The 25,735-nt window shown below is 43.0% G+C and overlaps 8 protein-coding genes across 10 annotated transcripts; 3 read left to right on the top strand and 5 right to left on the bottom strand.

Annotated features, from left to right (window-relative positions):
• Positions 1–1,038: 1,038 nt before the first annotated feature.
• On the bottom strand, positions 1,039–2,551 carry Bcsba1. The gene is made up of 3 exons (XM_001555225.2): positions 2,302–2,551; positions 1,581–1,967; positions 1,039–1,518 (listed from the first exon to the last, which is right to left on the bottom strand). Exons 1-3 carry the CDS (start codon positions 2,324–2,326, stop codon positions 1,304–1,306), a joined length of 627 nt encoding a protein of 208 aa, XP_001555275.1. The 5' UTR covers positions 2,327–2,551; the 3' UTR covers positions 1,039–1,303.
• Positions 2,552–2,736: 185 nt separating this feature from the next.
• On the top strand, positions 2,737–4,221 carry Bcvps24. Its single transcript, XM_001555226.2, has 2 exons — positions 2,737–3,227; positions 3,319–4,221. The coding sequence occupies exons 1-2, from the start codon at positions 3,180–3,182 to the stop codon at positions 3,955–3,957; spliced, it is 687 nt and encodes a 228-aa protein (XP_001555276.2). The 5' UTR covers positions 2,737–3,179; the 3' UTR covers positions 3,958–4,221.
• Positions 4,222–4,370: 149 nt separating this feature from the next.
• BCIN_13g02490 (hypothetical protein) lies at positions 4,371–7,556 on the bottom strand. The gene is made up of 3 exons (XM_024696740.1): positions 5,934–7,556; positions 5,573–5,856; positions 4,371–5,453 (listed from the first exon to the last, which is right to left on the bottom strand). The coding sequence occupies exons 1-3, from the start codon at positions 7,083–7,085 to the stop codon at positions 4,928–4,930; spliced, it is 1,962 nt and encodes a 653-aa protein (XP_024552553.1). The 5' UTR covers positions 7,086–7,556; the 3' UTR covers positions 4,371–4,927.
• A 269-nt stretch (positions 7,557–7,825) lies between these two features.
• Positions 7,826–10,622, top strand: BCIN_13g02480 (hypothetical protein). The gene is made up of 4 exons (XM_024696739.1): positions 7,826–8,123; positions 8,193–8,497; positions 8,557–10,089; positions 10,143–10,622. Exons 2-4 carry the CDS (start codon positions 8,419–8,421, stop codon positions 10,478–10,480), a joined length of 1,950 nt encoding a protein of 649 aa, XP_024552552.1. The 5' UTR covers positions 7,826–8,123; positions 8,193–8,418; the 3' UTR covers positions 10,481–10,622.
• A 1,662-nt stretch (positions 10,623–12,284) lies between these two features.
• Positions 12,285–15,168, bottom strand: BCIN_13g02470 (hypothetical protein). The gene is made up of 8 exons (XM_024696738.1): positions 14,651–15,168; positions 14,348–14,588; positions 14,026–14,284; positions 13,450–13,974; positions 13,242–13,395; positions 12,916–13,193; positions 12,691–12,827; positions 12,285–12,628 (listed from the first exon to the last, which is right to left on the bottom strand). Exons 1-8 carry the CDS (start codon positions 14,889–14,891, stop codon positions 12,526–12,528), a joined length of 1,938 nt encoding a protein of 645 aa, XP_024552551.1. The 5' UTR covers positions 14,892–15,168; the 3' UTR covers positions 12,285–12,525.
• Positions 15,169–16,128: 960 nt separating this feature from the next.
• On the bottom strand, positions 16,129–17,984 carry BCIN_13g02460 (hypothetical protein). The gene is made up of 3 exons (XM_024696737.1): positions 17,913–17,984; positions 17,451–17,862; positions 16,129–17,389 (listed from the first exon to the last, which is right to left on the bottom strand). Exons 2-3 carry the CDS (start codon positions 17,506–17,508, stop codon positions 16,389–16,391), a joined length of 1,059 nt encoding a protein of 352 aa, XP_024552550.1. The 5' UTR covers positions 17,509–17,862; positions 17,913–17,984; the 3' UTR covers positions 16,129–16,388.
• Positions 17,985–20,395: 2,411 nt separating this feature from the next.
• On the top strand, positions 20,396–21,430 carry BCIN_13g02450 (hypothetical protein). Its single transcript, XM_001555233.2, has 2 exons — positions 20,396–20,971; positions 21,043–21,430. Exons 1-2 carry the CDS (start codon positions 20,546–20,548, stop codon positions 21,223–21,225), a joined length of 609 nt encoding a protein of 202 aa, XP_001555283.1. The 5' UTR covers positions 20,396–20,545; the 3' UTR covers positions 21,226–21,430.
• Positions 21,431–21,727: 297 nt separating this feature from the next.
• CND6 lies at positions 21,728–24,630 on the bottom strand. 3 transcript variants are annotated; one of them, XM_024696734.1, is made up of 4 exons: positions 24,463–24,630; positions 24,184–24,305; positions 23,524–23,993; positions 21,728–23,472 (listed from the first exon to the last, which is right to left on the bottom strand). In XM_024696734.1, the coding sequence occupies exons 3-4, from the start codon at positions 23,962–23,964 to the stop codon at positions 21,943–21,945; spliced, it is 1,971 nt and encodes a 656-aa protein (XP_024552547.1). In that variant the 5' UTR covers positions 23,965–23,993; positions 24,184–24,305; positions 24,463–24,630; the 3' UTR covers positions 21,728–21,942. The 3 variants fall into 3 exon arrangements, with proteins under 3 accessions (XP_024552547.1, XP_024552548.1, XP_024552549.1); XM_024696735.1 differs by lacking the exon at positions 24,463–24,630 and having other exon boundaries at positions 24,184–24,458; XM_024696736.1 differs by lacking the exons at positions 24,184–24,305; positions 24,463–24,630 and having other exon boundaries at positions 23,524–24,157.
• Positions 24,631–25,735: the final 1,105 nt, after the last annotated feature.

The following is a 25,735-nucleotide window of genomic DNA, read 5'->3' as shown; positions in this document are numbered from 1 at the left end:
TAGTAGTAAGATACATCATATCAGATCCCCCCCCTCTCCCTCTCCCCCTCATCTCAAATACCTCCCTCCCTCCCTACCAACCTTTATACATACATACATACATACATAACCAAGTACACCATTCCCATTCTCATAACCCAATAACGAGAAACCAGACACCACCCATGCAAACCCCTCGGAATCATTCTCTTCCATCCCATCCCATCCCATCCCGCAAAGAATGGATAGTTAAGTAAATAAAATACTAAAATCCATCATCTCCTCTTACCTCTCTCTATCTATCTACTATGATTTTCTCGAATGTATATATATATACAAACACATTCAAATATAAAAACACATATACATGCATATATACATCTAGAGATCACTCACTCACTCACTCACTCGACTTCATATTCCCTATCTACCTACCTACCTACCTATATATATGCATATCCATCCATTCATCCCGAACAGATACCGCCCACCCGCTATCCACAAATGATTCATTAGCATTTCCTATCCCATCCCATCCTATCTCCTATCTTCCCTTTCCATCTTCCCTTTCATTTTCTATCCCATCCCATTTCATCTATCTCATCTCATCTCATCTCATCTCATCTCAACCCACTCATTCACCTCCAATCCCAATTCTCAATTCCTCAAACTCTATTCTCTCTCAAAAGCTTATGAGCGAGCTCCTTTCTCTCACTCCACACCTTACCTCCTTATTCCTCTAATCACTACCCCTTTATCATTTTCTTTCAGAGCAATTAACAAGACAGGTAGCTCTCACCCATCAATACAGAATGAAGAAACACAAAGTGAGTACAAGTACCTAGGCAGTATCAACTGCCTATCATGCAATCAAGGGATGAATGCATATATGATTCGCATAAGCCAGGTCTTCATAGGAATCTATAGTCTTTCGACAGACATCTCTAACGGGTATTCACACCGAGTAAAAAAAGGTACTAAAGTCACGAATCCACAATCATCTCTTCACTTCACTTCACTTCACTTCACACATACAATTTCAATCAGGAAAAGATAAATTGTTACTTTTGTTTCATATTCATCCATTCTTTCCTTCAATGTGCATCCATTCAGCAATTCGATAAAATGCCATCCCATAAACGAAGCAAAAAATCCACTATCTGTATACCCTAACTCTCACCAAATAACTCTGATGAATCGAGCAAAAGATATCCATATAAGTCCTTTCGTATCATCTGAGAACTCCTAGTATAGTATCTTTACTTTCTTAAAATGAAGTTGAATGAAATGAATGTAGAAAGTCATTCGTCATAAAGGGAATCATCTAAGCGACCTCGGTGATCTTAGCAGCTGGCGCTTCGGAAGCTTCCCCCTCTCCTTCAAGTGCTGGCATTTCATCATCGTCTTCATCTTCACCCTCGTCATCCTCGCCCATTCCGCCCATTCCTGGCATGCCAGCTCCTCCGAGTTTTGAGAAGTCAATACCGCCGAAATCTCCACCGGCTCCTCCCATCATGTCTCCCATACCTGGCATTCCACCTAAAGGGCCATCTATTAGTTTATTGTCCAGCCTTATATTCAACCGAAGGTGAAAAACTTACCCATGCCACCCATCTGGCTCAAATCCTCCTCAGGAGCCTCATCTTGCTCATCCTCATCAACCCACTTATCGAAATCGGTCTTTAAGTAATGAACCTTCTTGGCATCCTTCAATAATCTAGGCCAGAACTCCTCCTTCAACTCCTTCTTTCTCAAGACAAATTGAGAGCTCTTTTGGGTATGGTTGTACTTGGAAGCACTCTCATCGATCTCTGCATAGAATTCCAAGGTGACTGCATATGCACGCTTGAGAGACTCGGAGTAGCCAGAGTATGTAAGAGACTGAGACTTGAGGTCGATCTTTGGTTCTTTGACGTCGGGAACGCTGATGGTTAGGTAGATGAAGTTCTTTTCGGCTTCGGTCTGGCTGGATCTTTGAGCCCAGAGAACTATTTGTAATTGATTAGTGATATGTTCAGATGTTGAGTATATGTGTATGGGTGGTGTGAAGTCAATAGCTCCGAGCAGTTACTGGCTCTTGCTTATGAATTTTGAGGCTTCAGCCCGCAGTACCCCTCATTGAAAAAGTAAATGTGGGATGCAACTGATTGACCTCAAGAACATATCCAGCCACACGAAGCACCCAAGACTGGTATTTCATTTGAAATGGCGTACACTTCAAGCAAAAGCCGAAGTAACAAGAACTGAGTTCTGACGGCAGAGAAGCTCTACAACCTCTCCATCGCAACACTCGTAAGAGAGAAAAGAGCTAGCAAAGCTTACCTTCAGGAGTAGCAGTTTCAGCCATTGTGATTTAGAGTCTTTTGTATGAAAAATGAACTAGAAAAGGTTGTTGGTGCAAAAATTGAATTGGGGTATCAAGCAAAAGGTTTGGACAGAGTAGGTAACGTTGTTGTTGTAGAAGAGAGAAATTATTGGGAGGAGTTTAAAGAAAGGATTGGCGAACTTTCTATTTGTTGCTTCTTGCTGTGTGCAGACAAACGAGGCTGGAGCCAGCCAGATGTATGGAACCTGCGAGAACATTGGGGAAAGTGCAATTGGAATGGTAAGTGAGTCGTGGGTAGGGAGAGGGCAAACATTCTTTGATTTACATCTGATTTACATCTGATTTACAATATATGATGTAATTAATTTTGCATTATAGCCTTTTTAAGGCATCTGTCTTATCTTGCTATTGTGTTCTAATCTCGCATTGAAGGTTGTAGATAATCAAATCAAATCAGACCAGATAGATAAATGATGTTTTTCTTTTCCTTTTCTTCCTCTCCGTAATGAGAACTTAACCCCACGTTGCAGTTGCGGCTCCCGTAGAAAGGCAGAAAGGCGTGAGAAGCCAACGTCACTAATCACAGACATCTGATTGAGCTTGGACCACCTACTGTACGGCACTACTCCGAATACTATCGACATGTATCAAGCTACATTGTATCAATTACCATCACTTATCGGCACACTTCCACTTATCACACTTGCTGCTCGGTACGTGCAATAATTGAACCTTCAACTCCGATCAGAACAATTGGATTCAAGACGATCAAACTGTCGAAGAAGCCGTCTTCGACCTTCAATCTCTCCCGTCGGCAATACAGCTACAAATCTGCAGATTATTCTGGGAGCACATCGCACTTCTACCACCCATCATGGAGTCCATAAGAGCCGTGTTCTTCAAACCCGATCCTCAAGTTCAAGTGCGTATATTCCCCATGCAATATCTACCATGCCATACCCATTTCCTCCTAATCCCTCCATCCACCCATCCTTATCTAACCCTCCTCCCAGGTCCGCAAATGTAACAATCTCATCCGCCAAAACACACGCAAACTCGACCGAGACATCGCTACCCTCAAAGCCGTCGAGAACAAGACCCGCAACCTCATCATCGCCGCCAACAAGCGCGCCCAACGCAACCCCTCTCAAGCCAAACAAGCCGCGCAAGAAACCCGCATTTTCGCGCGCGAATTAATCCGCACCCGAAATACCTCCCGCAGACTCGTCACGTCGAAGGCCCAATTGCAGAGTGTGAATATGCAAGTTAATGAAGCGTTTGCGGTGAGGAAAATCGAGGGCAGTATCAAGGCGAGTGTGGGTATCATGAAGGATGTCAATAGTTTGGTGCGATTACCGGAGTTGATGGGGACGATGAGGGAATTGAGTCAGGAATTGGTTAAGGCGGGGATTATTGAGGAGATGGTGGGTGATATGTTGCCTGATCAGTTGGAAGAGGAGGACGAAGAGGCGGAGGAAGAGGTTGATAAGGTTCTTGGAGAGATATTGCAGGATAGAATGTCCAAGGTGGGAGCGACGCCAAATTTGCCGGCAGCACCTGTACAAGAGGAAGTTGCTGCGGAAGAGGAAGACGAAGATGCTGAGGCTATGTTGAATCAGATGAGAGGAAGGTTACAAGCTTTGAAGAGTTAGGTGGGGGGATACATAGGAATTGGGTTTTGTATACCTCATTTGGAGTCTAGCTGGAGTTCGGATTGGAGTTCTGGTTGGATTTGTATATGCTTAGAGGCATTTTTCCGGTGGTCTTGGCATGATCAATACAGAAGGCTTGTTCGGAAATACTTCCTGGTCTATAGCTTTATGCATGTTCACAATACATTACATGACATGATAATAGATATCTCTTCAACGTTCAATCTAAGATGGGTAGAGCGAAGAGGTTGAAGGTGGGTGGCATGACTTCGTCGATATCTATCTCTATAGTGATATCACGTATAATGGAGACATATCCCTCAGGTGCGTAAGCAAGCAATGAATACTAGATAAAAATAATTCCTATTCTTAAGCATACTATTTCCCTCGTAAAATTATTACTCAAATCTCCCCAGCGATAATTCATCCAAAGATTGAAGGAAGATCAAGGGTAGAAGTAAACATGGTATCCAGTATCCATTTCATATCAACCCCATTATCAAATTCGATCCATTCATCGTTCTCTTCAATTCCCATTGTCAATTCCATATCCAAGCCAAAAAAAAGAACGAGAAAAAAAAAACATATAACTCCAACTTTCCTCCCTCCCGCATTTAAGAATATCAAAACTCAAATCCAAATATATAGGCCGTTATTTTCATCTCTTCTCAATCTTCTCGTCTTATCTCGCCCTTTACCATCCATTGTGTTGAGTTTTTCTTTCCTTATGTCCATACGACGAAACACCAAATGCAAAGTAAAAGGAAAATAGGTATCTAGTTAAGTCCCACTGCATAGTAGTAGGAACTGACAGTCAACCAACCCCAAACAGAGTAAGAATTGGAGTAATGGGAAGATGCATCCATAAAATGAAATTCGCCAAACAAACACTCCGAAGAAAAGCCTCAGAAACCGAAAAAGGGGGGACCGAGCAAAATGCAAGGAAGCAAAAAACCCCCACGGACAACATCTAAAATCCCGGATGTACAGGAGCATCAAGTAATTGTAATTCCTCCAAGTAACCCTGCTCTTCTTGCATATTCCTGATAAACCCCTCCTCACCAGCCTCACCCCACCATCCTCTCTCCACAACCTCCTTTTTCCTCTGCCAAATCTCACTTGCTACTCCTTTAACCTGTCCAAATGCTCTTCCAGCACTAGGCCACACTTGCCATAAAGTTTTCAGAGCCCCAGTATTTAATTTCAATTGTTGTTTCAAATCGTCATCATTGAGGGTAGGGTAGAGAACAGACCAACAAGAAAGATGGACTACTGAGGCAAGAGTTACGACGCAGGTAAAGAAATGTGTGTGGCGGATCAAGGGGACGGGGAGAGTAATGAGTTTGGAGATTGATTGGGCGGCGGTGATGGTTTTGGACGCATGGATGTTGTAGTTTGAACCGGGCATGATAGGATGGTGAGGGGCACAGGAGGTTATGGGAGTAGTGATGCTACTATCTAATTCCGAGAGCTCACGGTGGAGGACAATAGTCGCGCTAAGATAATAAGGGGTTAGTTGTGGCGAACAAAATCGAGGTGATGTTGTGGAAAGAAACGTGGTAAAAGGTCAAAGGGTAAGAGAATTTGACGGAAGACAGATAGGTGGAAAACATACGCTTCTGTAATCATATTTGCTTGGAACAGCATCTCATCAAGCTTGCCATCACCACTGACGAGTTGTCTCTTGTTATCTGGTAGATGTAAACGAAAGTTTACAAGATATGCATCAAGACGATCGACGGCGGGACTGTCAGGATGTGGATTGATCATCTTTCCCGTCAATAGTCGACCTAAGTTTCGAATCGCAGAGATACGATAAGTGAAAGAGGAGTAGCTGTAATCACGATGTTCAAAATCCTCATCGTCAAAGTCTGTGAGGGAATGAGGGGGGGGAATATTCTGATTCTTGTCAGTATGGTATTTTTGAAAGGTAGGCGTGACGGGAAATTCTCGGATATCAATTAGGGAGAACTTACTCCATTAATGTATTCGCTCTCTTCACATGGAAGTCCAACTTCCGCGGGTATGTCCTTCATAGGAAAGAAACTCTTTTGATGAACGCCAGCAATCATCCCATCAACCACAAACATTTCCCACCAAGTACGACGCCAACTCTCTTCCAAGCTAGACCAGCCATTTCCATGCATAGAAGCAAAATCTCTCTTGTTCATTCCCAATTGTAATGCTAACTCTTGAGCATCAGTAAGAACTCCCAAGGCCTTCTCTTGAAAGGTGTAACCATCAAGTCCAAGGCAAAGAATAAGCATTGCTTGAACTTTGAATGCATCTTTGGGACAATCTGGATGATAGATTGCTCGTTCGGCTTCTAGACATAGTGCCGTAGTAGGTGCTTGATCTATGAAGAATGAACCCACATATCTTATAGCAGCTTCTAAATGCCCCAGTTGTTTTTTCTCCTTGAGCAATCTGAGCAGATTATCTCTAGGGAGAAGAAATGGATGTGCGGGCCAAAAATGATAATAGAATGCTTCGATGCATTTTTGTCGAAGATCTAATCCGTTGTATTGAGGTTTATTGACGTCTAAAACCGTTTGATCTCTATTAACACCATAAGATGGAGGATTTGCCGGACCGAACGGTAGTGTCTGTAGTCTATTGTCGGGAGGTGTAGCTAGTCCACTGGGAATGTTGACCGAATTACCGGTGGTATTGATGGTTGTAGATGTCCCTGGTCGAACTAATGGACAAGCTCTGGAATTGTTTGATTGAGTTGACGTCGACGCCGCCGTCTTATTCTGAGCCCCATTACGTCTTGGACCCTTAAAGCCTCGACGACTTCTCACGTAGATACATTCATATTCATTAGAAGAGCATCTAGAACATGGACTAAAGCCATCGCATTTGAGGTGCTTGGAGCGACAAGCGACGCATGCTGACGGGACTGTAATCCGGTCCTTTTGATGGTCCGGAACGACTGCTAGCTGTCTTTCGCCTTGTTTCTCAGGCGCATGATCGGAAGTTGGCGAGAGTGATGAAGCATTACTCGTCGAAGGCGTTTTTATGGGAGAAATGGAATCCATAGCTCTAGTGGTCAGATTTGATGTGGATGTGGATGAATTGCTCGCCGACCAAAACATATGAGGCACAGGAGTAGAGGTCTGCTGCATTGCGAAAGTCAACACTGCAACCCTGGTACGAAACGTCGAATGATTGATGGGTATTCTATCCTTGTACCACGATATTTGATAGGAGATGCTGACTACCGTAGTAATTGTGGTACCTAGCGAGGTCCCCGATGAGCCCGAATAGATTGAGCACAAGAAAGTTTGATGAGTTTAGTTCAAACACGTCAATGATATGCTGACAGCGATGGGGTTTGTGTGCAACTGGGTCCAGGTCAAATCTTTATAAAGGGTGGAGGAAGCCACGAGAATGAACGATGCTGTGAACTTATGTTGGAAGATGTTGAGAAAACGGACGGACAGCCTCAATATAACGATGGGGACCTATCAGTTCTGGTGCAAACAAGTTGTTATTTAATGCATGCGGAGTGGTCCATCCGTTCAATCGATTTTCTATCTGACATACAGTTGTTTAATGCGTAAGTATGCGTAGTTGATGCGGATTTCATGCGTATCTCCTTTCATTTGCTTTGGAGCACAAGAAGCAAAGAATTCCCATTGGAGCTGAGTCCCGAGAATGGTTTAATTCGCCATACACGTGACCCTGCTTGTTTTTACGTCGATTGATTCGGATTTCCCCCTCGTTATCCGCGATGGATAGAAAAGTTCCTCAGCTCTGCATTTTCCTTGCTTTCCTTGCATTCAATCTGCATATAAAAGGATAAGATTATCTCACATGGGAAACGTCCCGCCATCTGCCCTTTTTCAGCACACCACGAAAGACAGGAGAGGGCTGTGGTGCAAAGTCTGCCTTTTGACACCTGCATAGTTGTGGAGAATGCTATCAACAGCGATTGGGCGAGGTACATGAGCATGGCCACAATGAGGCTGGCTCGCCGGTAGATGAATCTTTATCATTTTATGATACGATGGGATAATGTCCATCTGAATTGCACTCAACGGCGTTGCAGTTACTAGTCGATCAGTTTGTCATCGGGGGTTATTTCTTCATTGAGGTCGTGTGTTTCCTTCAATGCAGTTTCTGAAAAGCTTCAGTTTCACATACAGCACCGAAGAAAGATTGTAAGCAATAATAATTTTTCGAGCGCCATCTGCGGATCTGCGGACCTAACCCGGTTTTTCTTTTGCCAGGTTTTCTTTGCCCGGCAAATATCTGTGCAGGAGATATTTCAGCAGCATCGTGTTTGATGGGAGTGCTTCCACCGCAACTCACTCAAACTTGCCGTTATTAGACGACCGGCCCTTTTGGTTCAATCGGTTCCATATTCTAGGCCACCCGTGCCGTGATTTGTTTTGACTCGCATACCTCGGTCGTACAATCAAATTTCCCGACACACCATTTGACTTCTTTTGAAATATGGATCCAATCAGTGCTGTAGGTTTAGCTCTCAGTGTAGCATCCTTGGCTGGTCAAGTGTTTACAGGGTGCATTCAAGGTATACGTTTCCCTTGGTCTTTAAAACAATTTATTGGATATTGATATCATTATTTTCAGGGATTCAATTCATTATCACAGCTAAGAATGTCCCCGAAGAGTCCAAATACTATAATTTGAGACTGCGGATGGAACAGCAAAGATTATTTGCATGGAGTGAGACTTCCGGTCTTCTAGACCTTGATAATCAAAATGACCAAAAAATTCGCGAATCCAATACCTTCGTCATTCATCGAACCACCATCCTAGACCTTCTTGTCCAGATCCAATTCTTGTTCAAGGAATTTGAGAATGCCCAGAGAAAGAATAAGCACCTCAAGGTTATCCCTGACTTCGTATCAGATGAGAATTCTATCGACGATCCAGCTAAAGATGCCTCCAGTGCTCATGTACCGTTGTCCGAATCGAGAAGGAAATTTATAATGAAAGCTATGAAATCCTTCAAGGCCAATACCACGGACAAAATCACGGAGGGGGCGCGGCGTCTTTGGTGGACAGCCTTCGATAAGGAAGCATTTGAGATTCTGCTTCAACGTTTCTCCACTCTCAACGACAATATGACGGATATCCTTGATACCCGTTTGCAAACTGAGATTCATCGGACGACTCAAGATACAAACCGAGGTGTATTACAACTCCACAAAGATCTTTCTTCTCTATGCCAATTGGTAATGGCCCTGAATATCAAATTGGATGCTCGAACATACCACACTCAATCAATTACCCATGATTATGGGGACGACAACAATTCCGGCTTGAAGCTTTTGTCCCAGCTTGCCAAATTCAAGGCATTTAATGAATCAATTAATCCCACGGCCGGTAGTTTAACATGGGATGAGGCGACTGGAAATGCTCTTTCCCTGGGAAGACCAAACGATGAAAGGACAGGTCTCGAAATTGCTAAGTCTAGTATCCAACTCGCTCCTGAAGAGGCTTCGATAGATGGAGATGCCATTCGATGTGATGCTACATATTTTCACAATGGTATTGAAGAACCAGTATGGATTGAATGGAAAGAGTATGATTGTAGTCCAGGTGCTACCTCTCCTTCTCCCCTCATAGTGGACCGCGTTCAGAAACTTGCTGCACTCCTTCATCACGAGCCGAAACCAGAAGCTTTCCGAGTTCCACAATGCCTTGGATATTTCGATAACCTTAAGTCTGAACCTACGTCTCCCTCTTCCGACTCTGAAGAAGATGAACCTCCCGAGGCACGTATTGGAATTGTCTTTCGAAAACCACATTCAATTGAGACCTCCCCTATTTCTCTCATCCAATTATTCTCAAACCACCCTAAACCTAGGATCACTGATCGCATAAAATTAGCTCACGCCCTATCTAATTGTTTATTATATCTACATTCCGTGAATTGGCTCCACAAAGGATTCCGATCGCATAACATAGTATTTTTCCCAGGCACATCAAATGGTGGTGAACGTCAAATTGTGAACTGGGACCAAGTATATTTGAGCGGCTTCGATTTTGCTCGACCAGCTAGAAAGGATGAAACAACAGAGATACCAGGAGATGGTGAGGAGCACAATATGTATAGACATCCAAGTACCCAAAATATTGGCTTTGGTCCAAGAGAAAGTGAGTTGTCTTCTCAGAAACATGGTGGTCTATGACACTAATAGCATTTATAGGCTACCGAAAAAGCTTCGATATATATAGTTTTGGTGTGGTATTAGTTGAATTATGTTTCTGGAAATCAATAACCGAGATCATGGCTGAGATCAGTGAACGACCTTCAAAAAGAGCAAAGAATGTACAAGAAATTCTTATGAGTGAGAACATGCTATCGAAAGTAGGAGGTGAAATGGGTGGGATAGTAGAAGAAGTTGTAAAGAGGTGTATAGTAGGTGGTAAAGAGTTAGGAATAGAAGATGGAGAAGATGAGATGGGTGATGAAAGAGTCGCCTCAAAGCTCGGAATGAGGTTTTTCGAAAATGTTGTCAAAAAGCTAGGCGATATCAAAGTCTAAAAAATGTACGTACCTTGAAGTAGCAATACATATCAAAGTGCAAATTGGATCAAGTGTCCCACAACCTCACTTTTCGGTTGAATCCTGAAACGTTTCGAAACAGCACATGTTGTGCTCATAGGCACACTTTTAGATAATGCCACCAGCTGTAGATCCCATGTCCATATCTACATATATTGGGTAAATATATCTGCAATTCGACGGTCTTAAGCACTGCCAATCCCAAGATTAGATTTCCTGATCACAAGATTAATCAAAAGTTACCGTCATAGCCGCCATGCTCAGACTTCAAATGTATCCCGTGTATTTCGTAACTACTACGACTCTATAATACTACCAAATATATGTATGTCAGCAGTGCCAATATGTTATACAACATTTCGACCAACAAGGATATTGGACTCCAAGTTCCATCTTCAGACAGTTGCAAGAAAACTCGCAACGTTGACGGTAGAATGTAAGCGAAAGCGATATCACACCCATCCCGTACTCGTGGAGAGCATCGAAGATCGTTAATTGTCTATGCGCACATAGTGTATATGCAATCACAGCTTATCATGAACATAAATTCACGAGGGGAATTAATCTACGCGAATGTATGTGGTGCAGATACGGAGTTCAACTCGCCTCCAAGCCATGAAGTGCACGAATTGATACAACATAGATTATATGTAAATCTATCTTAACATAATCTCACATATATGTAATGTGCGGAGCAAACACAACATGAGTGCCCCGAGCGTGAGTGCGTACCTGGACTGTAATCGTACACAACATAGACTGGGATCAAGTTGGGCGGTTGAGAGTCGTATGATTTGAGGTTGTACGGCATGAAGTATGTACATAGATACACGTACATGTTTTCTCACTCCTTCAAATGTCTAAATCCGGATATCTTTTCAACCGTCCTTCTGCCAAAAAGTGAGTGCATGCAGATTTACGAAAAGTTGTGTGATGAAAATCCTCAGCAGCCATCGAAGATCCCATCACTATCTTTATCCTTCATCGTCTCATCATTCCTATCGATCCTATAGTATCTTCATTTATCACAAAGTATCAAATCTCTTCCTGTACCTACCTACCTACCGTATCTACCCCATTCATCACACATCCACACTCCTCATCCTTTCCGTACACCACCGGAAGAAAACAAATCAACAGTACAACACTATAGGCGCAGTCAAAAGAGAGAGTCAAAACGAAATACTCTGTCACTCTGTGCTCGATCCGTAGCACTCGGATGACTTGTGTAACATATACTCGAGCCGGCTGAATCCGGATAAAGTTCCTACATGCTGTGTTAGGCATATATGCTGTGTTAGGTATATATTATGTATGGAATAATACTTGGGGGTATATACGCAGCATGTACTGCAGTATGAATGAATGGATATGGTGATACCGTGGGGTGAGGCGAGGAGGAGATGGCTTGCTTGGTGAGAGACGGGTGAAGAGATAAGATGATGTGGTGAAGGCTCGAGCGTACTGTAACGTCTGGCTGAATGCTTGTGGATAGGTAGGTGTATAATGATGAATTTGTATATGAAAAGATGGATGCCGATTATACTACGATACGTATGTAGTAAGTTCCAAAATTGGTGAAAGTGAGATCATGATCAGTGACGACTGATTAAAGCGTCTTAAGTCAGTAAGTCAGGCTTTGGGTTTTGAGAGCTTACTCTGCAATGATAATATCACTGTTTAATATACTGAATCCAATGCGTCTTCAACTAAAGAAGGAAGAATATATACAGAGTCTCGCTTCATATACCAAGTAAAGTCCAGGAATATATACATAGCAAAATGGACACCAAACCAAAAAATTCTCGAAACCTGAAGGATAAACCATATGAACAATTCCTCGCACTTATTGATGTACAACACTGTGTCCGCATGACATCTGGTCACCACACTTTCCAAAGCTGCCACCACCCGTGCCGCGTTCTGGTACCTCGTTCCTAATCAGGTAACATCCAAGCCACTTTTACCTCTCCAACACCCAAAGTCTTCTCCATTCTTGTCCATCCATTCACCAAATAGTGACTCTATCGTCTAAAATACATGGCACCCAAGCCTAAAATCCTATATACAAAAATAATTGCAATTAAAATACCTACCCATTCACCAGTCTTGCCGGTCTTGTATCCACTGTGCTTCGTTAGTAAAATTTCAATGAAAATCTAGATTTTGAAGGGAAGAGAAAGACTTACTATTGATCTAAAACTCCTTTCCCACTAATTTTACATTGAGGCGCCAGATCGGTGATGTACATGCATTGACAAGAAGTTCCGCAAGTGTAGTCTCTTTCTGAAAATTCATTGACCATCATTCCTTGGAAAACGTATGTCTATTGGTATGCATTAGCATTACTATTGTATCATAACCACGAGTGATACAGAGTATCTGGATGGGAGATTAAAGAATAGAGAGCATACCTGGTAATCAATGTAATGAAACACATATCTCCAAAACACGTTAAGGATTTGGGGAGGTACCAAGAAACCACCGACACTCATCCATAATCCATTTGCAAAAGCAGTAAGAGCAAGAGATATTACAAATGAAGGGAATAAAGAGGATATAAGAACGACGAGTGATTCGGCAGCGAGAAGATCAAGAAACAGCCACATTATCCACGTGAAGAAGGCAGGAGCCGTAGGTCGAAAATTGTTGAGAAAATAGGTCGTTACGGAAAAGAGAAATGATATTAAAACTGAATATAATGTTAGTTAAGCATTGGAGAACAGGATTGCAGACATACATAAATAAGGTAAGCCAATAATGAAGTTTGAGAGCATGAATGCAGTGGGCCCATAAAGACCATTTGCCCGTTCTTTGATAAATGTAGAACGATCTTCGAGAAAAGATGGAACATAAGCGACAGCCATAAAAGACATGAAAGCTGAGCCAAAGAACTAAAATTCGTCAGTCATGAAAAATATATCCCTATGGATAAGAGCAATACTCACGATAGCATTGATGAAAGGTTGAATTTCGCTTTGATCAGTTTTGAGACGTAACCAAACTGTACCCATCATAATAGCAAGCCCCATATACATTGCAATACGAATACCATATGCGACCACGTCTCGATAACTCTTGATGAATGCTCTGTGTACCAATGTCATCAATACATTGAAAAATCCACCACGTGAGGAATTGGCCACGGGTAAAGGCTTGACATGTTGCAATGTATGCTGAATTTTATCATTCATTTGTCGAAAAGTAGATGAACCCAACCAAGATTCATAAATTTGTAGTAATCTTGCCTGTGATTGCGATTGATTGACTGCAAAGTCGATATTCATGAGATCAAGAAGGTATTCCGAAGCATTCATATGAAGTGGGATTGGATACCCTATGGATTCGAAATGTTGATTGACTTCTGAGACAGGACCAAAGTAATGCGATTTTCCTCCAGATAATAGTAATAACTTATCAAATAATTGGAAAGTAGAAGTAGAAGGTTGGTGAATACTTGCTATAACAATCAACTAGATGATGAAATCAATATAAGTCCTTAAATGTCAGTGGTAATAACTAACATTGTTTTGTTTTGCAACCTTTTTAACAAAGGACATCACTTCCCAACTTGCTGCAGAGTCCAACCCAGATGTAGGTTCATCCAAGAAGAGAATTTTAGGTCCAGTGATGAGTTGACTGGCAACACTAACTCGTCGTTTTTGACCACCACTAATACCTTTTTGAATTGGTGTTCCAATAATGGTATGCGCCTGATTACGAAGACCGAATGAATTTATCAAGCCGCTGATCCGTCTCATTCGCTCAGTTTTTGTCAAAGAACTAGAGGATAGTCAGTTTGAGAGAAAAGAAGACAAAAATTAAATTAAAAATTAAGAATCCTACCTTTTATGAGCAAGACGAGCCGCAAAGTTCAACGTTTCTTGTACTGTCAAGGAGCCTATGAGAGCATCCTCTTGTTCAACATATGAACTCATATCCCGAAAAACACTTTTAGATGGACTTGATCCATTGACCAGCGTCTTTCCCGTTACAACCGCTTTAGCAGCTGCATTTCTATGAGCCAAAACATTTAACAGAGTAGTTTTTCCACAGCCACTTGGTCCCATCAAAGCGCATATCTCTCCTACAAACATGTCAGTAATTTGCTTCTCATCCGAACCAACAATTCCAAACAGAAATACTGACCAGCTTCAACAACACCACTAACATCATCTAAAATTGCTTTTGATTCTTTAGTTTTATGATCCTTCACAGTAACCGTCACATCATTCCATATAAAATTCCGAACAGTGGTATTATTCAAATGATTATCATCAACAGCCGATAGTTCAACATCGGTCATGAATTGATTACGATGTTCCATATCATAATCTTGCTCAGCTTTCCCCGAAGCTTGTGAAAGTGTGCTGCTGGTCGTGTCCGTCATAGTGTGGTCCGACTCAAGGTCGAATTTGTCTATGTGACTGTGAAGAGGTATGCCGATTCCGAATGATTCACAATTCTCGAGTGTTGAATTCTGAAGTCCCCGAATCCTGGTTGAATGATCGTTCCGAGTCTTGTTGGAACTTAAATCTTCGAAATCTTGTCGATCTTGAAATTTTGGTAGTCGAGGAGAATCGAATGGAGAAGTAAAAGGGTTCGTATCTCGGAATTGATTATTAAATTGACTCAGAGGAATATTTGAAACTATGTTGTGAGACTTCGATTTTTGCCAATGAGTTTGATTTGACCCTGTGTTTGAAGCACATTGAGACCTTTCCCCAACGTAGGGTGCACAGCTTTTATATTCCATATTTACCTTTCCGATACTACGCAGCCAACAGTGTGTAATACAAAACTTTAAATTCCAAACTTAGCTAGATATTATTCAGCCTGTCTGACAACGTAAGCCAAAGTATTCCAGCTCTGACACGGTGATACCGTACGATATCGCAACACAAGAAAACGTCGGAAATACGAAGCGACCTTAGCAGAAAACTTACTATGGAGAATTCGCCGACCGGAGAATACAAAACTTATAGTATATTGAGAGTTATGTATGAAGTCAGGCAACAGTTGTATTCCAACATTGATCTGCAGGTCCCCGATTCCTGTGGGAACAATGTAAGCGCGAGGCATTTGGTGGGGTAATTGAGTACCACTCGAGCCACTGAATACTTTCCTGGGAGTTGGGAATTGAAGAATTGGTAAATGTGGGGCAAGAATAACGATCGTGCATTTATACCAAGCCGCCTTACTGGTTCTAATCTTCAACTTGCTAAGGCTTAGCGAGGTCCCCGAGAGAAACTAGAGGGTAGTAAGCGTAGTAAGCTACTACCATACCATTGACCACCAAAGATACTTCGCCGACATGGCAATCAATAGAGCTTTGACGTAAGTAATAACGGAAGAATGAGGTATAGATACGTACAAAGAAAGCAATATACTAAAGATAACCACGCGGACATAAGAGAAATGTTAGAAAGGTCCCCTAGATTAATAATCAAATTGATTCCGGAAAGGTGGTTTTGGAAAGAAACAACATTTGTCAAGGTCGTCGGATTGGTTGGCTCCGTTCCTTTTTCGTTACTTACGATCATCATTCTTCATGGAGGCTCAAATCATTATTCCGGTTTTGTGGTAAAATGTGAATTCTAAAACTGGGGTGCATATTATAGATTCCCTGCAACCACAACGCTTATTGTACTAGCCGTTGAATGTATAGCATGCAATGTCGCCGACCATATCAAGGTACCTTGGCTTTGTCCATTAAACCGGCTGTGGAATAAACGGATGCAGTGTCGCCGACTAGATCAGATTATCTTGACTCACTCAACGGCGGACAACGGTAGAAAAACGTTTTTGGAAAATGAGAATCAAAAGTTCAAAGTCGGTATAGTAAAACTGACTCCTTCATCCATGCACTTTTCGGAGTCCCAACTTCCTAGTCTATAACAGTTTCCACACCAGGAATTTTAAACCCCCCTTTGACTAATTTTTGGAAAGTCCCTCGAGGATCATACTTTTTACTCAGGGCTCTCATCTTCTCAGTATTTTTCTCACCATATCCCGCCAATGGGTTTTGAGTTTTTCCCGCATAATTGAGATAAACAAAAGGATTCGTAACTCCGAGATCATCTGTCGCCGCATTGATCTCCTCAACTGTGGCATAAGCTGCATCAGTGAGCTTTTGATCGTCCGAAGCTTCAAGCCAAGTCACATAGACCAAAAAGAGCGTCAAATTGTCTTTACTTCGATCCACACCCATAATATTTCCACCAGCTGCTACTGAATGTTCACTGACGATAAGTGGAATAGGTTGAAAGAGGATAGACCACACAAGACCCGTGGTATTCTTGAAAGGTTCCAAATGCTTATTCGAAATATTCACAGCTGTTTCATACATTTCCGCACTGTTCGAAAAGGTCGTTGTGACGAAGATGTACCTAGAATCCAAAGTCGAGGTACCAGAAAGCTCATCAGTCAATGAACTCACATTAGTGATTCGCATTGTGCTAGAGACTAAATCCGGAATTGCCAACGCATCAGAGTAAATAGCTGGAGCCACAACTGGTGCGACATAATCAATAACATTAAAGATACTCTGTGTACCAGAGACTTGTTTATAGGACCATATATTGAGAAAATTGGCTTTTGGATCATCCGATATATGATTGGTGAAATTGGTGAAAAAATTGATTTGGGCTTTGGCCGTGCTGGCTGGATAGACCATGATCCCTCCCCATAGCTTATCGAAAGGGAATGTTTCCATGTCATAGCGAGTAACGATACCGAAATTGTTGCCTCCTCCTTTCAGTCCAACGAAAAGGTCTGAATTCGAAGTGGCATTCACGTTGATAATTGAACCGTTACCAACCACAAGCTCGAAGTTGATAACAGTATCCGCCACGAAACCTTTTTGGGGCGCAAACCATGAGTAACCACCTACAAACAAATCCATGTAAGTTATCTCCACGGGTTATACTTTGCTCTGGAGGCATCTTACCTCCAACGATTAAGCCGCCGATTCCAACCAGAGAATCTCTACCGCCAGCGACCATCATATTCTTAGGTTCCAGGTACTCATAAATCTGTCCCCACTTCAATCCTGAGCCAACATATGCGATGTTGGCATTTTTATCCACAGAGATAGTATTAAGCTTAGCCAAATCAATGGTAACTCCATCATTGATTGATGCCGCTCCAGGAAATGGTGTATGGCCGCCTCCCTTCACCGAGAATTGACACTGCCATCGAGTAAGAGTCCTCACCACTGCAGCCACATGTTCTCTAGTAGTAGGTTGTACAACACAAGTTGGTTTATCATCGCGTGCTTGACCCGATCAAAATCCGGCAATGGTGGTATCATAAGCATTGCTATTCGGTGCAGCCGTAATATCGGATTCCAATACAGAACACTGAGAACATTCAATTAATTCTGCAGCCGAAGGAAGAAAGTTTAACTTACGCATTCACTTGAAGAAGCTGCTCTGGTAAAGCCCAAAGTTATTGTGACTAACGCAACTCGCAGGAGCAACATTTTTTCGAAAGATGACTGCTATGAAAGACAAGAACTATGGAAAATGTATTGCTGGGAACTCCAGCATAATATGCCAGATGAGCCTGCATTGCCATTCCCAACAAGCCCGACTTGGAACCAAAGATCTCCACATCATTTACCCAGTTGCAGATGAGTGAGTGTATTTTGAAGCTGCCACTCATCATCAGTGTTACTTAACTACCCCATTGGGTTGCTTGTGCATTCATTCCTGAAAAGCCCGGCCAGCTCATAAAACATATTCAAACTGTTGAACATTATTCGTCGTTGAGAAAAAAGAAAAGAACCACAACAACTATACTGTGACGATCATAGATAAAGTAAGTATTAACAAACAGTTCAGTCTTTCGAAACCGAATTGAAATCACAACTCTGTAAACTGATCACGACATTTGCGCTAATACCAATAAGGAAGACGTGATCGGCAGAATTTGGTAACGCTGGACAGTTCCACCTTCACCGCTCACGTGATAAATTATACAATTCTCGTTTTGTTGCACATTTGAATTGAGTCGATGTAAAAAATTACCCCCAAGCCCAGGCCACTCGTCAGGAACGCTAGAAGAGCTCACCGGGAGATGTTATGGAGGTCGAATTGTTTTCTAGACCGTCACCAAAATTGCTACAAACATATATGATTACCATCTTTCAATACTGGTGAAACGTTTAATGTTCTATTGACGAAGTACAATAATTCAGGTATGATAGTCTCCATCTAAGTGTCGAGCAATTCTTTCCCCCAGACTTCCATGGCCTTGATGTGCCACCAATACCCACATCATCTTTTCCGTAAATTCAACTCACCTTTATGGTTGAGATATCCATATAAATACATCAGTTTCCAATATACCCACTGTCAAATTTCTCATATCTTGACCTTATCGGCGTAGTTTCTTCCAAAAGTGACCCTGTACTTAACTTCTGTGTGCACCTTGCCATGTATCTCTTTCATGTTAAAGGTCACTAGTAACTGGTACAGTGGAAGAGGATTAAGAAGCTCATGGAAAGAACCACAATCATTCCATGAATGGAAACCCGTTAAATCAGTAATGAATGACGATGTTCATGACGGTAATGAGCTTAGCATATCTTCCAAGTGACGAAAAAAGAAGGCAGAACAGGAAGAGAAGCTGATATTCTGTGACACGCAAGTGTTATACCGGTAGCAATATAACAAGGCCGTCATATTATGATAAGAAAGTTAGAAAAAGGAAGGAGTAGATAGACAGTTGGAGCCATTGAGAAAGAGATGATGTTGTTTTCCTCAAAGGGAACAAGAGTGAAAGAACGACCGGAGCGTCGTCACCAGGCCAGACAATATCTTCAACAGGACTACATACTATACCTTCATCTGCGCTAACGGTTTCTCCACAATCGACATAGCTACAGTGAATCCTTCGGCTTGACGAACGAGTAGCATGTGAATATGGCCACAGCAAGTATGACGGCCGTCTATCGATTCCAAGCATCCAATCCTAACTCGGGTTCCCGTCCGCAGAACCCTAGCTTCCATGTGTCAACGATCCATTTCACACATTCCACTGCTGCCTCGTTCCCTCAATTTCTTCAGACCAGGTAGGAATAGAGCCGCGTCGAAAAGATAAGATAGCCAATATCCTTTATCTGGAACTGATAGAACCCCCGGTCCTGCTTTATCCTGTCTGCATGTGCATATTCTTGCAGAATCCAGAATATGCAATACGACACTGAAGTTTCCACCATCATCAGAGGTATTTGGAATTGTATTACCATCGATCCTCTTGAGAAACAATCATGAAGAATTACACAACTTTTTCTGCTGCCCCTCCACACCCAAGAAGTCCTGCTGCTTTTATCAAGCAAATCGGACCCTAGCACGTTAAGGAATGCCGCATTTACAATAACAAGGGAGCATCTGTGTCTTTGGGAACAAGACGGATTTGCTAGCTTCTTGAAGTAACATCGCAGCTATTCGCAACAGAAGCTCTGCAAATATCACATGCTTCAGTTAGTCAGCCTTGATACATTCTACCTACTTAGTAGGAAGTCTAGAACTTTCTGACAACCACAAGTATCAGACTTGAAAGCTTCACCAGCGATATCGCAAGGAATCCACTTGGTTCATACTTGATAATATAATCCAACAAGTACACGCACATAATTTTTTATCCTTCAACGAGCTAGATAATAGTAAAGCCACACATAATTAAATCAGACCATAAACACACAATAAAACAATAAGCCCCATTCAAACATTCATGCATCAATCTCCCTCTTCTCCCAACAAAAATCAACTCGCAAGAGTTTCAATGGAGCACAGACCATTCCCCAAATTCGCACTAGTAGAGACTCCACCAGTGGTGCTGATTCCCATGCTTACCTAATTCACGTGTTGCCCTGCCAAACCGACTTCGAACACCCATCGTCATACTCCAAAATTATCTAGCATCAATAGAGATTCAGCATATACAATATCATCAACGTCAATCCATCTCCACATATACCAATACCCATAACCATACCACTACCTCATCACCCAAACACTCACACCCACAAAAACAACCATGCCCACCACCCGTCGCAGCAGCGGCCCCGCCCAAAAAGGCACTCAAAAAACCCTCTCCTTCACCAACACCTCCAAGATCTCCAAAGCGGCCAGCACCCCCAGCACACTCAAAACCCAATCATCCCTCATCAAACTCCCAAGCCCTAAAGACCTCACCAAACCCTCCCCCGCATCTCCAGAACTCAAACCCACCGCCCTCGCAACCACATCTCCCAAATCATCCTCCCAGCCCCAATCCAAACCCAAACCCCAAACCGCCCATCAAACCCTCCAAACCTCCCTCGCATCGCAAATCACCGATGCCAAAATCCGCAAATACTGGAAAGCGCGCGAGGATCTGCGTTTAGCGCCTCGAGTACACCAACAGGATTTAGAAATCAGCGAGAAGATATTGAGGGAATGGGATTGTATGAGCCAATTTGGTGTAAGTATCTCTCTCTTTCTCCCCTTCCCATCCCCCAAAAAGCACCCCCGGAAAACCTAACAACTCCCCAGCCCGCAATCGGCATCCCCCGCACCAAACGCTGGCACCGCGCCTCAAAACTCGGTTTAAATCCACCCCTCGAAGTCCTCGCCGTTCTCCTCAAAGAAGAAGAAAAGAAAAACAAGACCGTAGAAAGAGCGTATGTGGATGAATTGATGGGGGCGAAAGGAATTATTGGAGGAGATGTGGTATAATTAAAATTATGAGATCTGGGCACGCTTTGGGAGAGACAGAGATGAGAATCGAGGAAGTGGAGAGACAGGGACGAATCGGATCATTGAGCAAGGGAGAGAGGGAAAGGGAGAAAGAGGCGAAACTTCCAATCTGGGAGGTGTGAAAGAAGAACTTACGAGGACAAGAGTGTACGATATGGGAGGATCTTTAGAAACAGGACATACACGAACTGGAAGGATTGGTATACGCGCATGGGATATGGCCAGGCGTTGGGAGTTTCCTTCTTTCTATTTTACAATTAAAGCGAATTTGATTTCACATGTAACGATGATTTCAGGATGAAATATGAGCTATGGATATTGAACATGGATAGGACATCAAATAAAATAACTACTCCTATTTGATCACAGCTTAAAGGTTATCTTGTTTGACTTTTTAGCTTGGACGTAACCACGAGAAATCAAAACTGTAGTTTAATTTGACTACAACATCACAAAATACATGCCAAAAAAAGCTTCTCATTGATTCATCATTTTAATTTCATTTCCATTAAAAAATTCTTGCTCTATAGCAATTCTTCATCTACTACATGATTGATCTTAAAAACTCCATTCATCCAGCATGTTTTGGATCAGAAAAAATAAGTATTCCTTGTAAGAAGTAGGAAGCATGCTCTATAACTTCCACCCTTCGAATTCATCCGCGTTTACAAAATTGTCTCCAGGTTAACCCCAACCTTACATCTGAACTTCAACACGACCTTCAGAACCAGGTGCGCCTGATGACAAAGATGGCAAAAGATATGTAATATCATCCCAAGGATGTCTGTAAAGACCAGTGCGCAATCTCTTTTGATCAAGGTAATGAGCAATCAAACCAATAGAACGTCCAAGAACGAAGAGACCGTTCAAGACACCCATCTTCATGTAATCTTCAGCCTCCTCTGCACTGAATGCACCGCAGTTGCGCATCAAATCAACGAAGCAGACGGCAACAGCACCATCAACGTTCAAGATCAAGTTATCCTTCTTGGAGGTGGTGACAGACTCAACAGCCAAAGCATAGTCGAGCATCTTGCAACTTGGGAAACGCTTCTTGACGAACTCCTTGACGAGCTCGACACGGAGATCTGGGTTGTTTCTTGACTTGACCTTGTGTCCAATACCTGGGATAAGTCTGTTTTGCTTTCTCATGGTGTCGACGAAATCACGTGGGGAAAGACCTTTGTCGAAAGCCTTGGTGAACTCTTCGGCAGCACCATCAAGAGCACCACCGAATCTAGATCCGATGGTCAAAAGACCAGAAACGAGAGCAGAGATAAGATCCTTTCCTGCTCTGGTAGTAATGATAGTGTTCATGGCACCAGAAACAGCTGGACCGTGATCGGCAGTAAGCATAAGAACCATTTCGAGGAATTTGCTTGCGTAATCTGGGAGACGACGACGGAACCACAAAAGAGACATGACACCACCAATTCCGATATCCTCCTTGAAGACATCAGAAATTGGCATACCGGCATACAAAAGTTCTTGTCCACGATCATCAGAAATGGTAGAGATGAAAGCAGCAGGCTTTCGGATAAGACCAAGTTCTTGAGCCCATGAGTAATCAATTGGGATCTTTGGTACAATTGGTTCAGGTTGTGGAACAATGGTTCCAGCAGCAACAAGCTTCTCGTAAACAGAGGCGAGAACAGCTGGCATATCTTCAAAGGTATCTGGAACGTGGAAACCAGCATCCCTCATGGACTTGTTCTTGGTAGCAGCAGTCTCGAGTTGAGAGTTGGCGAATGAACCAGCATGTCCGAATTGAACCTCAGTCTTGAACATGCTTGCGCAAGTACCAATAGCCCATGCGACAATTGGCTTTGTGATAGTTCCGTTCTTGACGGCCTCAATAACTCTGTATTCCTCAACACCACCAACTTCTCCCAACAGAACCAAAATCTTACATTCTGGATCGGCTTGATATCTGAGGAGATGGTCGATAAAGGTTGTGCTTGGGTATCTGTCACCACCAATAGCAACACCCTCGTAAACACCATCGGTTGTGTTGGCAATAATGTTGTTGAGCTCGTTGGACATACCACCAGATTTGGAAACGTAACCAACGGAACCCTTTCTGTAAAGCTTGGATGCAACAATGTTGTCCATCATACCACCAGTGTTACCAATCTTGAAGGATCCTGGCTTGATACCACCGACAGTAGCTGGACCAATAATTGTAACACCCTTCTTTGCAGCTGCGTGAAGGATTTCACGGGCACGCTAAATAATTCATGAGCACAGGATCAAAGCAATTGGAGGCAGAAAACTTACTCTCTCAGGTACACCCTCAGCAATGATGGCAATTGACTTAATTTGTGGGTATTGCAAAAGTTCCATGGTAGATTGGTAAACACTACGCGATGAAGCAAAGTTGACAACAGTATCAACATCCTCGTGCTTGGCCATGGCCTTCTCAACATCTTGGTAAACTGGAAGCAGAGTTTCACTGGTACCCCAGTACATCTTGCTCACGAATTGACCACCGAATGTATAAATGATACCTGCAACTGAAGGAGTCTTTCTCTTGCAGATGAAGTCGAAATCGAGCATGCCTTGAACAGCTCTTGGTTGCAGACCGTAAACGAAACATCTTGTCTTGTCGTGGAAAAGGGTATGTTCAGCTCTTGGGCTCAAAGGTCTGGAAGGAGCAGCAAATCTGCGGATATTGTCGTTGGCATTGCCTTGAGCACCGGATGCTGTAGCGGAAGGCATGGTGGAAGGAGGAGGTAATCAACAAAAATCTGGATGTGCGGAAGAGTGAATTGTTAGTCAATTGAAGAAAACTTCTACAAGGCCCAAAAAGGAAATAGTGATGATGGTGGTGTGGCAGTTGGGCTGAACGGAGGAGAAAATAAACAAGTTTGGGGAAGTCCGTATACGGAGGAAGAAGGAGACAAAAAGATACGAAAAGAGGGCAGAATATGAGCTTACCTAGGCAGAGACTCGAGAGTTTCAGGGAATCTTTTCTTCTGCCGACTTTAATCTTCGACGGTGTGGAGTTTCAAGGGAAGAGAGCAAGGGAAATCCGTACGTAAACAAAAACGTAAAGAAATCTAGCAATTCCGTTATTCTTGATGCAATTAAAAAACAAGGCAAACAAGGTGAATACTTTTTCAAAGTACTTTTTGGATGTATGAAGAGGGAGAAGAAGAGGGAGAAGAAGAGGAAGAGGAGGGTATTTTGAGATTGAATGGAAGGGTGACAACTTACCAGAAGCGATGGGGGGGGATGGTCTTGAATAGGATGATGGAAAGAGAGAGAGAGACACAGGTGAGTCCTTTTTTTCTACACAATTCCTTTAGCAATCTTTCGTTGACCACTGAATTGAGGGCTGGTTGAAGTTCTTAGCTGGGGACCTAAAAGGAATAGAGGGGAGTGGAAAGGCATGAGCTTGGACCGGAGTGTGTGATATGCGTCGAGCGCAAGAGCTGGCGCGGTTAAAGTGGCGCTGGATTTGAGAGAATCAGGGCTCCCAGGATCCGCCTTCTAGCGCATTCGACGGTTTTGCATCTAAGCCCGTTTGGGCCAGTTCCCTTTCGAGATATGCCGGCGTTGAGTAACTTCCGATGGTTGAGAGCCAATAAAGATGGCGATCCCGGCCGAGCTAGCGTCCCAACGACCACCAAAACTCTCAGACGGCAGAACCCCATATTTTTGAATTTGATAGTTGAGTTGCACATGGAGACATGCTCGCCATCGTGCTCCTGGTATCGTGCTATCCTCGCTATCGTCGACACTATGGAAACTACTGGATGCAGCATTTGCGCTTTCCCATAGTCCGGTCTCTCCGTCCCGTGCCAGGGGAAGGTCAACCCTTCGCTCACCAGTTTTGTGCTAAAACCACCCGCGCCACCCAGAACTGTCGCCGGAAACACACGCCATCTCACATCTCACATCTCACCCTCGCAGCCCAAGAGAGAGGGGACCCGCTTCCATCCAAGGGACCTCATCTGGAGCCACCCACCCAATCCCACGACCTGCCACCCACTGCCACCACACCACGCGTCCCTAGCACCCGTAGGAAGAAGCAAAAAATAATTAATAAAAAAAAGCAGCCAGCACTGGTACAGCAGTCTCTGGTCTAAGCAGAAATAACTAAAAATTGATAAAACAATCTTAATACGTTACCACTTACCTACTTTTTACCGTATTAATTGTAAAACTGGCCGATCGCCGCATTCGCTGCTCTTACTCAATCCCAATACTGATTCGGCTTGTCCTTTCCAACCCACCCCTCCCCTCTCCTCATAGAATTTCTATTTCATTCTCCCAAAAGAACCAAGAATTCAATATCTTCCCCTCGCAGAACAGAAAGGAAAAAAAAGCTCAGAGAGATAGAACATACATTCCATCTTTCCATTTTAATTGCATTCCCTCTCTTCGACAAGAATTGAAATCTTTGTGGTCTTGATTATTCGACCTTTTTTTCTTACGTTCCATTGATAGAATACCCCTTTGGTACGTATATTCTCGACTTCCCCCT

This window comes from Botrytis cinerea, chromosome 13 (genome assembly GCF_000143535.2).
Source record: "Botrytis cinerea B05.10 chromosome 13, complete sequence".
Taxonomy (NCBI): domain Eukaryota; kingdom Fungi; phylum Ascomycota; class Leotiomycetes; order Helotiales; family Sclerotiniaceae; genus Botrytis; species Botrytis cinerea.
The sequence above is the reverse complement of the archived record's forward strand: the minus strand, read 5'-3'. Positions and strand labels throughout refer to the sequence as shown.

Excerpts from the sequence above, each read along its gene's own strand:
- Bcsba1 (XM_001555225.2), bottom strand. The coding sequence starts at position 2,326 with ATGGCTGAAACTGCTACTCCTGAAG. Across the intron at positions 1,968-2,301 it reads TGAAACTGCTACTCCTGAAG|TTCTCTGGGCTCAAAGATCC; the intron begins GTAAGCTTTGCT and ends AATTACAAATAG. Across the intron at positions 1,519-1,580 it reads GAGCCAGATGGGTGGCATGG|GTGGAATGCCAGGTATGGGA; the intron begins GTAAGTTTTTCA and ends ATGGCCCTTTAG.
- Bcvps24 (XM_001555226.2), top strand. The coding sequence starts at position 3,180 with ATGGAGTCCATAAGAGCCGTGTTCTTCAAACCCGATCCTCAAGTTCAA. Across the intron at positions 3,228-3,318 it reads AACCCGATCCTCAAGTTCAA|GTCCGCAAATGTAACAATCT; the intron begins GTGCGTATATTC and ends CCCTCCTCCCAG.
- BCIN_13g02490 (XM_024696740.1), bottom strand. The coding sequence starts at position 7,085 with ATGCAGCAGACCTCTACTCCTGTGCCTCATATGTTTTGGTCGGCGAGC. Across the intron at positions 5,857-5,933 it reads AGAGCGAATACATTAATGGA|AATATTCCCCCCCCTCATTC; the intron begins GTAAGTTCTCCC and ends GACAAGAATCAG. Across the intron at positions 5,454-5,572 it reads GCAAATATGATTACAGAAGC|CGCGACTATTGTCCTCCACC; the intron begins GTATGTTTTCCA and ends TTATTATCTTAG.
- BCIN_13g02480 (XM_024696739.1), top strand. The coding sequence starts at position 8,419 with ATGGATCCAATCAGTGCTGTAGGTTTAGCTCTCAGTGTAGCATCCTTG. Across the intron at positions 8,498-8,556 it reads GTTTACAGGGTGCATTCAAG|GGATTCAATTCATTATCACA; the intron begins GTATACGTTTCC and ends CATTATTTTCAG. Across the intron at positions 10,090-10,142 it reads TGGCTTTGGTCCAAGAGAAA|GCTACCGAAAAAGCTTCGAT; the intron begins GTGAGTTGTCTT and ends TAGCATTTATAG.
- BCIN_13g02470 (XM_024696738.1), bottom strand. The coding sequence starts at position 14,891 with ATGACGGACACGACCAGCAGCACACTTTCACAAGCTTCGGGGAAAGCT. Across the intron at positions 14,285-14,347 it reads GCTCGTCTTGCTCATAAAAG|TTCTTTGACAAAAACTGAGC; the intron begins GTAGGATTCTTA and ends ACTATCCTCTAG. Across the intron at positions 13,975-14,025 it reads AGGTTGCAAAACAAAACAAT|TTGATTGTTATAGCAAGTAT; the intron begins GTTAGTTATTAC and ends TTCATCATCTAG.
- BCIN_13g02460 (XM_024696737.1), bottom strand. The coding sequence starts at position 17,508 with ATGATGGTCGCTGGCGGTAGAGATTCTCTGGTTGGAATCGGCGGCTTA. Across the intron at positions 17,390-17,450 it reads CGGCGGCTTAATCGTTGGAG|GTGGTTACTCATGGTTTGCG; the intron begins GTAAGATGCCTC and ends ATTTGTTTGTAG.
- BCIN_13g02450 (XM_001555233.2), top strand. The coding sequence starts at position 20,546 with ATGCCCACCACCCGTCGCAGCAGCGGCCCCGCCCAAAAAGGCACTCAA. Across the intron at positions 20,972-21,042 it reads ATTGTATGAGCCAATTTGGT|CCCGCAATCGGCATCCCCCG; the intron begins GTAAGTATCTCT and ends ACAACTCCCCAG.
- CND6 (XM_024696734.1), bottom strand. The coding sequence starts at position 23,964 with ATGCCTTCCGCTACAGCATCCGGTGCTCAAGGCAATGCCAACGACAAT. Across the intron at positions 23,473-23,523 it reads CTGAGGGTGTACCTGAGAGA|CGTGCCCGTGAAATCCTTCA; the intron begins GTAAGTTTTCTG and ends TGAATTATTTAG.